At 42.7% G+C, this 13,461-nt stretch overlaps 1 protein-coding gene across 1 annotated transcript in view; it reads left to right on the top strand.

Annotated features, from left to right (window-relative positions):
- LOC113146025 (IQ motif and SEC7 domain-containing protein 2-like) overlaps nt 1–11,530 on the top strand; it is a 95,103-nt gene extending 83,573 nt beyond the window's left edge. The window contains exons 11-17 of the mRNA XM_026333224.1: nt 664–803; nt 1,381–1,506; nt 2,487–2,586; nt 6,057–6,218; nt 6,648–6,875; nt 8,468–8,517; nt 9,801–11,530. Of these exons, the coding sequence (XP_026189009.1) occupies nt 664–803; nt 1,381–1,506; nt 2,487–2,586; nt 6,057–6,218; nt 6,648–6,875; nt 8,468–8,517; nt 9,801–11,039 (2,045 nt within the window). The 3' untranslated portion in view covers nt 11,040–11,530. The remainder of the gene's footprint in view (nt 1–663; nt 804–1,380; nt 1,507–2,486; nt 2,587–6,056; nt 6,219–6,647; nt 6,876–8,467; nt 8,518–9,800) is intronic.
- Nucleotides 11,531–13,461: the final 1,931 nt, after the last annotated feature.

The raw sequence follows: 13,461 nt of genomic DNA, 5'->3' as shown, positions 1-13,461 counted from the left end.
TGGAGACAAAGGCAAAGAGAATTATGTGACACCTTTAATGGTTGTGCAACATTTCATCTCATTTAATTTATTAAATCAGCTTTTAATAATTTATTATATTTATCAATTCATGTGCAAAATGTTTAAAAAAGCCAGTTTTAATGTTAACGAACCACTCTCCTTATTATTGAGAGGACAGTATCTATAAACACATTTCCATATTTATTCATACACCTTAATATTTCTCTACAGATGGAATATCTATAAAAGTCTGCAGTAACATTTGTTAATTAGTAAAAGTGCAGTGTGTATTTTGTGTTCCTGGTGTATTGCACCAACGACCGGAGATAAAAATTTGTTCAAGCTTCTCCTCTGTAAAAAAAAAAAAAAGTGCGTCTCTGCTGCAGTTGTTGAATCCACGTTTTCTGTCAGGCAGCTTAAAAACTGCCAACAGCGTCACTTCACATTCGTAGCAGAGCAGTTTTTCTGTGAAGGAGTTAGCGCTGTAGTGAAGCAGACTCAGCAGTCGACTTGCTTCATGTATGTCACTGAATCATCACTGTTTAATCATGATGTGAGTCTAAATCATCAGTTGGGACACGGCTTTTGTGCTTTCCATTTTGTTTTTCTGTGCATAATAATTTTACGTCTGAAACTTAGACCTGACCTCTGTGTTTCCATCAGGCGTGGATAATGGTCAGGACATCCCCCGGGACCTGCTGGTGGCGATCTACGGAAGGATCCAAAAGTGGGAGCTGAGGACCAACGACGACCACGTGTCCCAAGTCCAGGCGGTGGAGAGGATGGTGGTCGGGAAGAAGCCTGTAAGACCCTCCGACAAACAAACATCTTGAAGTCTGCTCATACATTTGCCAAAGTGAAGAAAAAGAGAAGTGACAACGAAACAGTCAGGAGTCCATGACGTTTACTGAGTTTTCCTCTCATTCCACGACAATTACAAAAACCTGAAATACAGGACAAACTGGTTACTAAAAATAATGTTATGATATTAAGGAAGCAAGTTTTCCTATGTTGGTAATTTATTCTTGTATTTATCATAGAAAACATTTGAAAGAAACCATGTCATGTCATGTTCATGGTTTTCAAACAAACCATGAAAGAAACCAGAATGTTTTCAAGTCATCCAGAAGTTTATTCTGAGGACTGGAATGAATCAATTAGTCAGTAGACAGAAAATGATTGTGGGAATTAAATAATTTTACCCCAGTCTCTATTTCCACCTTGTCAGCTTCATTAGTCACAAAACAATCTCCAGATCAATCAAGAAAAAAACTTTTACTGCATCACGTGCAACAACAAAAAACGATAACCTGCAGCTACAGTTTGTTGCTTCACAGTAATATTATGTTGTGTGTGTGTGTGTGTGTGTGTGCGCTGTAGGTTCTGTCGCTGCCCCATCGCAGGCTGGTGTGCTGCTGTCAGCTGTTCGAGGTTCCAGACCCAAACCGAGCTCAGAGGAGCGGCATCCACCAGAGAGAAGTCTTCCTGTTTAACGACCTGCTGATGGTAATCAATGCACAGTGTGTGTGTGTGTGTGTGTGTGTGTGTGTGCGTGCGTGTGCCTTTTAAGATTTTTGTATGGTCATGCAGACAAAGTTTAAAACCATCACTGAGGACATTATTGTCTGTTTAGACATAACAACATAATATAGATTGACAGATAATGAATAATAAAACATCTGCAGCCTTTGTTTTTGTTTTCGGATCAAAATAATGAATAAATAAATTAATGACCTCACATTTCCAAAGTCCAAAAACAGTATTAATAACATTACGTTATTAGTGTTGCACCTTTAAGTGACACCCAAAACAGAGTTAGTAGTAAAGTAATTACACAGGATATAATTAAGCAGCCACTAAAATGACTCCATGTGTTTGGCTGAGTGACAGCACAGTCTTTGTTTAGAAGATGCAGTGACTCTGTGCTAATTTATTTTGAGTGTACGGTTGTTGGGCGGAGTGGTTAGGACTGTTGCCTCACAGCAAGAAGGTTCCTGGTTCAAAACCCAGCAGTGTGGAATTTGCATGTTCTCCCTGTGCTTGTGTGGGTTTTCTCCAGGTCTCTGGTTTCCTCCCACGGTCCAAAAACATGTATATCAGGTTGATTGGTGACTCTAAATTGCCCATAGTAGTGAGTATGAGTGTGTGAGGTTGTTTGTCTCTATGTGGCCCTGTGATGGACTGGTGACCTGTCCAGGGTGTCCTGATAGGCTCCAGCAGATCCCTGTGATCCTAATTAGGAATAAGCAGGTATAGATGATGGATGGATGGTAGTTTATAATATGACAACAACAAGCAGGAGGAAATGTCTATGGTTTAGAAAGAAGAGATGGAAGAGTGGGAGCTTTCAAACACCTTGACGTAAACAAATGAAGATGAAAATTAACATAAACACTTCTCTCCATCTTCTTTTCTTCTCTTCCTTCTCGTTCCTCAATCCTTAACTCTTCCTCGCCACATCTTTTTTTCTCCTTCCTCCTCCTCAGGTGACGAAGATCTTCCAAAAGAAGAAGACTTCTGTGACGTACAGTTTCAGACAGTCCTTCCCCCTGGTGGACATGCAGGTCCACACCTTCCAGAACACCTGTAAGTGCTTCTCTCTCTCTGTTTCTCTGCTCTGCCTAGCTCTCTCCAGTTATCCATCCGTCCTCTCATCCATCTGCGGTCTCCATCTGTCTCAGCCACTCTTCCTTTTATTGTTAATATCTCTATTACTTCTTTGCACTTGTTCAACTCTCCATTTTTACCCCACAGAAAAGACAACAGATGTAATATATACACACCATCTACAAATACACTGAGGCGAATGCATCCAGGCACATGCAAAATGTATACGCACCTGTTACTGCCCAGGGGCATGTGTCCAATATTTGTGTGTTCCATTTTCCTCTGTAAACCCACTGATTTGATCATAACTTCACTAGAGTAACAGAAACATTTGTGATGGTTAAAAATATCGACCAAATCAGGGGATGCAGAAAGAGCACACAAAGGAATAAAAGGCAGAAAGGTTTGTTACTGAAGGGGTAAGATGTGGTGTGGTCACTGCAGAATGGATGCAAAAAGATCCAGTGGGCTAAACACAGGGTAGCTACTGTATTTTATTATCTGAGTAGTTGACAGTTTAAGGCTCTGGACTAAGCTATGGGGGTCTATGGATGCGATAAATGTCTGGTGAGGTTATGCATTTGTCAACCTGTGTATTATTGTAGGAGTTTGGGGATTTGAGTATTTTATCCAGAGGTTCTTTGGTGTGCAGCCTGGGTAGTTCAGATGGTAGAGCATCAGACTTTTGGTTTGAGGGTCTAGGGTTCAAGTCCCTGTTCAGGTGAAGAGTTATGCTCCCAACACAGTGGGGTCATTTGCGCAATGTGTCTTCTTTAGTTTTAAAAAAAAAAGGTGACTGAAGAGGAAAAATGTCATCTGATTTGATCACACTGGCATGACGGTAGACTCTTAAGGGTTAATAAATATACTGACAGTCTCTTAACTGAAGCCGTCAGCTTTGCCCAGTGGCTAAAGGGACGCCACAATCACAGTCTTCAAAAGGATGAGTCAGACCTAGCAACGGGGTCACCCCCTCCACCTCAAACCATAGTTACCTTTGAGTCCAGAAGCTGTGAAACTTTTAACTGGTACACCTTAGTACACCACACTAGATGGTTTTAAAATATGCACCAAACATGCATGTTGAACCAAAATGACTGTGTCCCATTTGGACATGTTCTCAACAATCTGTTAATAATCACTTGGCAAAACATAATATCACCTCTGTGTCCAATTAGAGATTGATACTCTGCCTGCCAGCCTCGTCTTCACATTAAGGGAAATCAGTCTACAGAAGTGTGGTGTGTGCACCAGTGACGGCACTGCTTCAAAGAAACACAGTGGAACCACAGCACACAGGATTTCCTAAATATGTGTCTGTCAATTAGAAAACAAGGCTCCATAGCTGCCGACTCATTCCTATACATGCCTGCATGTGTGTGTGTGTGTGTGTGTGTGGGTGGGTGTGTGTGTGGGTTCCAAGCCTCTATTTCAGCAGAGATGAGTTGGCTCTCAGTTGTGTGCAGCAGATTGGAGTTGGTGGCGTTTCAGATCTGCCTCAGCACCTCGCTCTGAGGAGCTCAGCTCCAAAATCACACCGCCACCATTTTCAAAAAAGCACAGCACAAAATGTTGTAGTTGTAAGTGGGTTTAAGGATGAGGGGGCATGGTCATATTGCATTGTAAAGGTAGCTAGCTAACTATTTAGTGGTGCCCCCTTTTTGTGGGATGACATCATCTGCATCAATAAATCAGGTGTAGGTTATCAATAATTGGTCTTTGTTACACTTCATCCACCTGCAGAGTAAAACTCTGACCTGTCATCAGTGCACCTTGTTACAGTGCTGGACAGAGGAACAGCCTCATATTTGCTTAAACTGCCCTGGTGCTTCCACTGGGCGACTCTGGAGCTCCTCTCCAGGATCCAGCTGAGCCCCTGAAGGTCCAGCTGCTGCTTTAGTAAAGAGACTCTGTCGGCCACACCAGCTTAGTTTGCTCCTAAAGAAAGCCGGCCACATTTGGAGCCGTCGCAGTTGGTTCGTCGTCTGCTTTACTTGGCCGTCCTTTCACCAACCTCTCCATGCTGGCAGTGAGCAACAGACATTGTTTATATTTAGCCATCGCTGAAAAATAGCAACAGAAAAAAATGGCTGCAAATCTTTAAAACCTTAGATGAGTTTGATGTAAATGGTACAGTTCATTGTGCATCAACTTAAAAAAATAGCATTCTTGAATGTGTTTATTTCTCATGACTGCTCCAACAGCAAACAATTAGATACATCACCTGCTGCTAATGGGTTGATGAAACAAAATAAATTTTAAAATCTTGCCCACAAATAATAATGTCTGACTAGTTGAAATAATGAATGTAATGTGTGATTGTGTAATAGTCTTTTGTTTAATGGAAGATTTATATTAGAGATGTGAGTATTCAGCTTCTTTGTGAGTTCTTATTTTGAGGTGTTATTTTGACACCATCCGCACTGATGGTGTCGTGAGTGTGTTTGCTGAAGCTGCAGTGCTGTTGTTCTGTTTAGTTGGTTGTTGTTGTTTAGTTGTTGTTCTTGACAGTTCTGGTTCTCCATTTGGAGCTAAATGGGACTTGGCGGGCTGTGGTGGTGACTGTGACCAGGACAGATTGTCTCATGTGATTCATCATGCATGGACTGCTGGTGTGTGTGTGTGTGTGTGTGTGTGTGTGTGTGTGTGTGTGTGTGTGTGTGTGGGTGGATGCACCTTGATTTGATACAGGACATGTGCAGTTTATATTAATTACATTAGATTGTGTTGATCTAAAATAATTGTAAGATACAATTAGTCGATGCTGGTTAGTGTAAAGATATTTTAGATTTATTTTCTGTCGCTTGAATCATCTGCTGACAGATTTATTTTTGATCCATCAAGAAACCCTGATCTCTGGAAAGAAAACCCTGCTTCAGATTTGGGTTCCTATTGTAGAGTCAGGGCAGGCCCACGCCAAAGGGTGAGAACATAATTCTTGACAGAGTGCTAATGGATTTTTCAGAGTTCCCTTTAAGCTTTACCTTTTCAGCTATTAGGTGCAGACTGAAATATTTCAGAAACTAATACATGGATTACTATGAAATATGGTTTACTCATTCACATTACCTGTAGTGCTCAGCGTTTTATCTACCTTCACCAGGTCACTGTTTGTATAGAACTTATACAGACGCCTAAAAGACGAGTAATACCATCATGGGCTTCAGCTGTACCTTGTGTTTCCTGCCGTTACATCAGGTGATGGGACCAAACATGGCGGCAGCTAAACCAAAGTGGCCTCCAAATAGCCCTGTCGATAGTTTGGTGGATTATGGCTTTGTTCTTTTCAGTCCATCAAATTTTCTTGTTCTTCTTCTCTGAACTTGATCCGCACCTGATCACCTAACTGTAACAACTACAGGGGGGTTTGCTTTAACTGTGTGTGTGTGTGTGTGTGTGTGTGTGTGTGTGTGTGTGTGTGTGTGTGTGTGTGCGTATGTGTGTGCCAGACTACCCTCATGGCATCAGACTGACGGCAGCAAACCCTGGAGGAGAGAGGAAGGTTCTGATCGTCTTCACGGCTCCGAGCCAGCAGGACCGAGCCCGCTTCACCTCTGACCTCCGCGAGAGCATTGCAGAGGTCCAGGAAATGGAGAAGTACAGGGTGGAGTGTAAGTGTACTCTATTAGCAGCAATGGCAGTTATGGAGTTATAGTACTGGTTGTAGTATAACTACTACACATGTTGAAAGCCCAGAAGCAGTTACAGTTGTCATACTACCAGTAGTAGTGGCAGCAGAAGACCGACTTGAGTACTGCAGGGAGAATGAGTAATGTGACAGTACTTTGATAGTGAGGGTATACACAGCTGAAGTAGCATTTGGTTAACAGTACTCTTAAGATTAGTATTCACAGTAGTAAGGAGCCAAAGAAACTCTTGTAGCAGTAGCAGGACTAGAAGCAGCAGCAGTAATAGTAGAAGTAGTAGTAGTACCAGAGGCAGTAGTCATGGTAGTAGTGCTAGTACTGGCAGCAGTTGAAGCTTGTAGTGATCAGTCATATCTAACTTTGTCTCGTTTTGAACACCCTCTCTCCCACCAGCTGAACTGGAGAAGCAGAAAGGTGTGATGCGTCCCGGCATTTTGACGAGTGGAGGACCCGGAGGCGGGGCCATGCCAGGGGGCATAGCCAACACAGGAGGTGGGCCTGTAAAGAGCGATGTAGTGAACGGTACCCTGGGTAGGCCGAGCCTCGACGACACGTATGCATCGGTGGATGGACTTAAACGCACAGCGCTCAGCTCCTCACTGCGAGACCTCTCTGAGACAGGTGAGCGTGTCACACAGATACATGAGCTCTTTGTTTTTACCTGTGAAATATCAGGAAACACTCACTGAGAAATCTGTTTGTGTTACTGCTGCAACTTTTTATTAGGATGCACAGAAAACCTACATCTGTGCTTTTATGCAGCTGATGAAAAAGTGACGAAATCTAACATGATAATATTACAGGAAAATGGGACTCTAATGTGTTTCTGATGTTCTGTCTCCACCTACTGGACAGCTGCAGGAGCTGCAACATAAAACTAAAAAGGGTGATTTTACTGTGGATTACTATTATTTAGTTCGTATCTTTTGATTTTTAATAATGGGCAAATATCAATAGTAATATTGTTAATGCACAGATATCCTATAAGCTGGTGTGAATCAATAACAGGATCAGCATTGTTCTGCTACTGGTGGTGCATTGTGCTGCTGCTGGTGGTACATTGTGCTGCTGCTGGTGGTGCATTGTGCATGTAACTAAATAAAGGTTAAACCACAAATAAAAGTCCCAAATTCAAAATCCTAAAATGACATAAGGTCTTTGAAGGATTATTAGTAAAATGCAGTTTAAGTACCCATATTAATTATGCAGCATAATCAGTATTATAATAATACTGAAATACTGTACTTAAAGGTATAATATGTAATATTTAGACTGATCTATTAGAAGAAATGGAATATAGTATTCACAAATATGTTGTCATTAGTGTTTAAGCACCAGAAAATACCAACTTCTGCATTTTCTTAATCTTAAAATGAGCCTTTTAAATCTACATAGGGAGTGGGTCTCCTCTTACGGAGGCAGCCATTTTGCACCAACATACAGTAACCCAAAATGGGCAAATCAAACCCTAGCTCTAGACAAGGAATCCCATTTTAAAACCCCAGTTTTAAAGATGACAGCCACCATGCCCTCCCTTGTGCCTGCAAACAGGAGTTAGGGGGTGAGGGGTGCCTAGTAGGTTGCACTCTGCAATATCTCTCCATAAATCTTCATCATTTTACACACCGTACCTTTAAATGAAAATTTAAGCTACTTGACTTTTGGAATTTGATACTTCTACTCTGCTACATGTCAGAGGTAGATGTATGTTTACTGCACTACATCTGACAAAACAAACCTTCTGAAAGTTTCACTCTGGGCTCTGGATAATTGTGACAGTATTTTTATATATTTTCAGACCTTTTACAATTGACTGATTGTGTATCAATTAATTAAATGTGAAAAGAATAATCATTCAAACAGCTATATCAATAAAATACTGCTTACAAATATCACATATATAATATACAGTCGCAGGGGTATTTTTCGGCACAGAGTACTTTTGTGTTTTAATACTTAACTACATTTACAGCTAGAGTGAGGTGTGGTTAGCTTAGTTTGGCACAAAGATTGAAAGCAGGGTTAAACAATTTGTGTTACGCTGTCGACGTTCAGAAATACACCTACCAACACATCTAAAGCTCACTGATTAACGTGTGTGTTATTTATTTATTGTTTACACAAAAAGAACTTTATGGATTTTTTGGGTTACGTGTTGGAAACTATTTCCTGGGAACAAATTTTAACTCTGCCTCATTCTGATTGGGTAACAGGGAAGCGAGGTCGTAGGAACAGTGTGGGGTCATTGGACAGTACCATTGAAGTAAGTTTGGAGGGGTGAGGGTGAAAGCTTGCATGACTTGCCCTCCCAGCATGCTGCAGCAGCGTGACACACACACCCTGCTGACTGCATGTTTCTTTGTCCCATGTAAATGTACTGTGACGTTTCATCAGTCCTAAAGGTGAAACACATTTCTCCAACTTCTGCATGGAAGCAAACATGCATGGATGTCTGTCTGTTTTTGTAAGCACAGTGTTTTGAAAATGTTTGATCATCCAATCAGCTTGCATGATATTCAGGCGTGCACTCCATATTACTTAACTGCAGTTCTCAGTGACATTGTTTGTGTAGACCTTCAGAGGTTTTTCAGAAAACCTTAGAACTATAAATAGACTGACAATGTAAATCACGGGACAACACAGGGTTATGACACCAGGGTCCTGAATAAAAAGTAGGGGATAAAGTGAAAGACATGAAGTAATGAGCATCTTACGGCAACGTCTTTATACCTTCACAGTCCATATCTGACTGAATCCAGTTTCTGCAGAATACAGGGACAAACTAGGACCTGTAACAGTGGTAAACCATTAAGAATGCAGGACAAAATGATCAAAATCAAGTGACTAAAATAAAAATATTTTCATCAAAACCAGGTGGCAAAATTAACAATGTGAAGGTATTTTCTTCCCCTGGCCTGAAATCTCAGAGTTTTAACACTAACACAGTTGGAATTGATCATTTGACTAATTTATTGATTAATTTTCTGCTTATGATAAATGTTTGACCTGTCAGACATTTTAGTTCATGACCCTTAGCATGTTAGCATGCTAACAATTGCTAATTCAATCCAATGTCTTTCTTTGTTATACTGCTCTAATGTGAAGATGCCTCAATGATGGCACTGGAAGAAAAGTCAGAGGATTGCTGAACCCCATCTTTGGACCATGAATGTCCACAGAATCTTGTTAAAATCCAAAGAATGGCTGTTTTTCAGACTGGACCTATGTGGTGAACCAGTCCAAACAGTTTTGCCACTAGTGTGGGTATAAAGTTTGAGGATGAAAGGCAATGTTTAATATTCTGTGAATACACCAACAGAAAGATATTTTCAAAACAGATAAAAAAGGATATCTCTCTTCTGACTGAGTACAACATTTCAAGTTCAGGTTTTTATACCACACTGAAATGAACTGAATTAGAGAAAATTAACCTGAAAACTAGCTTACATTTAGCCTGGTTCTGTATTTCATTCGTATTCTTTCTTTTCTTGTTTCCTTTCTTGCCTATCAAATTCCTTGTCTTCTCCTGCCTCATCCTTCTCTCAGGGCTCCATTATTAGCAGCCCTCGGCCTCACCAGCAGCGTCCCCTGCCTGCTGGAGGTCTTTCCTACAGCCCAATGATGGTCCCTTCATCTCCAGCAGCCTACCGGCCACACCGCCCTACTCAGAGCCCCGGTACGGGGGTGGGGGGTGGGCCGGGGCTCTGTCACAACCAGGGTGGGGTCACCATCTCCCCACTCGTGAGCGGGGGAGGGGCTGGGGGCGTAGGAGGGATGGCAGGGGTGGGAGGCCCAACTGGCAGCAGCCTGCTGGGGAATTTTTTCGGCAGCCGCAGAGGCAAGGTTCCTGGTCCCCTGACGATGACATCACCAACTCCTCAGGGTCCGCCGAGTCCCCTGATGATATCATCACCCCCCCACTACCCCGCCCCCGCACCTCCCATCCCCCACCCATCCTCCCCTTCCCCATGCCCCTCCCCATCGGCCAACCTCGGTCAGTCGGACTCGGGAGGAGTTGGAGGGGGAGGAGGTTCGGGCGGGGGCCCATCCAAACTCCAGGCTTTACACGCCCAGTATTGCCACGGCAACAATGGAGGAGGCGGAGTCAGTGTTATTGGGCACCAGCAACAGCAGACACCACCCCCACCCTATCACCACCATCACCGCTATCACATGCAAAGCGTCCCACAGCACCACGCCCTCTCGCACAGGTTCTCTGCACCCCGGCGGCAGGGCCCGCCCGGCTGCGCTCCCTCTCATACCCAGCAACATCAGAGGATGCAACACTGCGCCGCCCAGCACCCACGCTACAACATGGGCTCGGGATTCACCACGCCCCCACCTCTGTCCCCACACTCCCCTGTCACCCCTACTACCCCACACGGACTCTGCCACTCGCACCCTATGGTTGGGCGGCCGGGCGGAGGCGCCAAGCTCCCACTAACCATCTCGCACTCTCAGCCCCACCCCCACGCTCACACCCACTCCCACAACCACGCCGTGCACACACACTCCCCCCTCAGCCCTTCCCCCTCCGCCTCCCCTGCCACTCACTTCATCTTCTCCCCACCTCCCCAGACGCCCTCGGCGCGACTTGTCAACCAGGCAGCTTCACAGCCCTACGCTCCTCAGTATCCACCCCTCTCCTCCATCCCACCTCCCCCACCGCACTCTCCATTACCTCCCCCATCAACCGCCCCGCTCTCCCCGCACCCAGGGGCGGGGGGAGGGCAAGGGGGCGGTCCCAAATCGAAACCAGTCAGCCGGATCAGCACGGTTGTATGAGGAGGCAAAAGTCAAGAACGGTGGCGAGCCACCGGGGAGCAGTAGTGAGAGGCAGCAGGAGAGGGAAGAGGAGAGGAGTAGGAGGTGCAGGAGGGCAAATGCAGGTGTATCAAAGTGGCCACTTGGTGCGAAGGCGAGCATTGAGAGCGGGGAAGAGGAAATTACTCAGCCTGTGTTATTTTCACATTCACTTCCCCCGCAGGTAGAAAGACCCTTACACATACTCAAAGACATTGGGGCGACTTGTTCCCTGTAAGGGCAATTTCTGCTTAAAAAACCTGCCCGAGGAGCATCTAACACCAGAACGTAAATCATAGCGTTATCCATAACATTACGGTGAACTCCTACATAGGCCTAAGTCCATCTCCCCTTTGTAGGTCCCTTCAGTGGCGACCTGAAACTCCAGGGGACATGTCTGTAGTTCTTCATTGACAGAGGAAGTGTTTGTGTCATATTGTGAGTAGGAATTTGTAAATCAGTGGACAAATGGTTCAGGGACCAGATGTGAAAGGAACAGTGCCTGAGAACTGCATTAGCACCCAATGCTAACACAATGTTAGCTGAAGGGACAGTTCAGGTTTTAGGAAGCCTGAGAATGGGATGAGCCCTTTTATTATATTCCAGAAATCATACTAGTCTTGCACCACTTTGTTTTTCACACAAAAACATTTGTACCATTGTTTTGGCTGTAAACATATTTACAAGCCATGAGGCGCTACTGAGAAGCAGAAGTGGTTAGCATTAATATGTGTTTTAGACAGGCATGCATAACCTGTGCAATAGCTAATGAAAGTCTATGGTTGAAATTGCATAAACCCCAATCCAGCAATCATTTGGCCACAAAAAGTGCATTAGTGAAGGTTACTGAAGACTTTACTTTCTACATGAACAACTAACTTTTTTAAAACTTTAAATAAGCCATCATAACAAAAACTACAGGTGTCTTTTTACCTTTGTGTTTTGCAAAAAATAGTAAAAACCTTTAGTGGATTACAGGGTTTCCGCACAGGCTGTTGTTTTGGATTGAGACATTAAAATGGGGATAGGTGACCTTTTTCTCAATGATTTATTTATTGTGGGATTTATTTGACCATTTGTACTAAAGCAGTGAAAACCCCCCTTATTATCAAGTATGCCAGTATATAAGAAAATATAAGCCTCAATTTGTCAGAAATTATTCATCAACTCTACTCTATCATGTGATCGTGTACATTGCCAGTGCAGGAGATTATGCTGAAAGGTGCCAAACAGGGTGCAGTCTGGGAAACAGAGTATTTTGTATCATTGGTTCTTTACCTTTAATGACCTTGGGAGCTACAGTATTATTTTTATGTGAGGTTAGAATTCCCAAAGTAACAGTTTCTGCATTTCTCCAGGAAGCAGATTACTTAAAATATTGACTTTGTGTGGAAAATTGATCATTTTTAAAATTTGAAATTATCCAGACAAAAATTCTATAACCAAAGCTGTAAGACCATGAGCTGAGCAGTAGCCTGAAACCTGATGTATCTTCTGCGACTCACTCAGTGAACATATGGAGGCAAATGCATTGGTTTCTGCTAATGGATGCAGTTGTAATAGTTACATCTAGATTAGTGCGTAGTGACACATTTACTAAACCGTAAGCTACAACAAGAAGACAATGGACATTTACTATGGATGGCAAGAGTAGCTGTGATTGCTATTTTTATTTATTTACTGGTCTTTACATCTCAAAATTAGAACTTTTATTTATTAATGCTATAGTGCTCAGATGAAGGAATTCCTCTTTATTCCAAGTAAAGCTACATGAATATAACATTGAAGTACAAAAGCTGTGACAGTGAGACTAAGGGACAAATTATTTGCTATCGGAACATCACAAGCCTTTGAAAACACAAAAATGCGTGTGTCTGGCGAATTGACTGACAGTTGTCACCGGTAAATGAGGATAAAATAAAGGTTAATTTTCCACCCAAACTAGATCACTTTGTTAGCATAGGACATGGAATCTTCATTTCTGATATCCTTCAGGGTAAACATAATTGTTCACATTTTTTTTGTTCACATTTTTCGCAAAATGTAGAATAAGGTGCCTTTCAGACAGAGGGATGGTATAGTATAAGTTGATCATAAATTGATTTCAGAATACCACATAAGAATATAGACGCCATTCACCATTTACAATAATACATTGATAGTATCTTTTCACAATAACAAATGTCAAACTATTTACATTTTTTAATCTGGCGGAAGGACTGAGCCTTTCATCTCACTCATCATCCAACAAAGACACAAAGGAACTGAAGACTGGACCTAATTTCATTTTGAAGGACTTGCTAATGTCTCACAGGACTGGAGTGCAGGATATGTTTTGTTGTTACACAGCACTAAGTGAAAAATTCTTGAACAGACTCATTTTTACACATTATTTTTGCACTTG

This window comes from Mastacembelus armatus, chromosome 7 (genome assembly GCF_900324485.2).
Source record: "Mastacembelus armatus chromosome 7, fMasArm1.2, whole genome shotgun sequence".
Taxonomy (NCBI): domain Eukaryota; kingdom Metazoa; phylum Chordata; class Actinopteri; order Synbranchiformes; family Mastacembelidae; genus Mastacembelus; species Mastacembelus armatus.
Note: the sequence above shows the minus strand (reverse complement) of the source record. Positions and strands in the feature narration are given on the sequence as shown.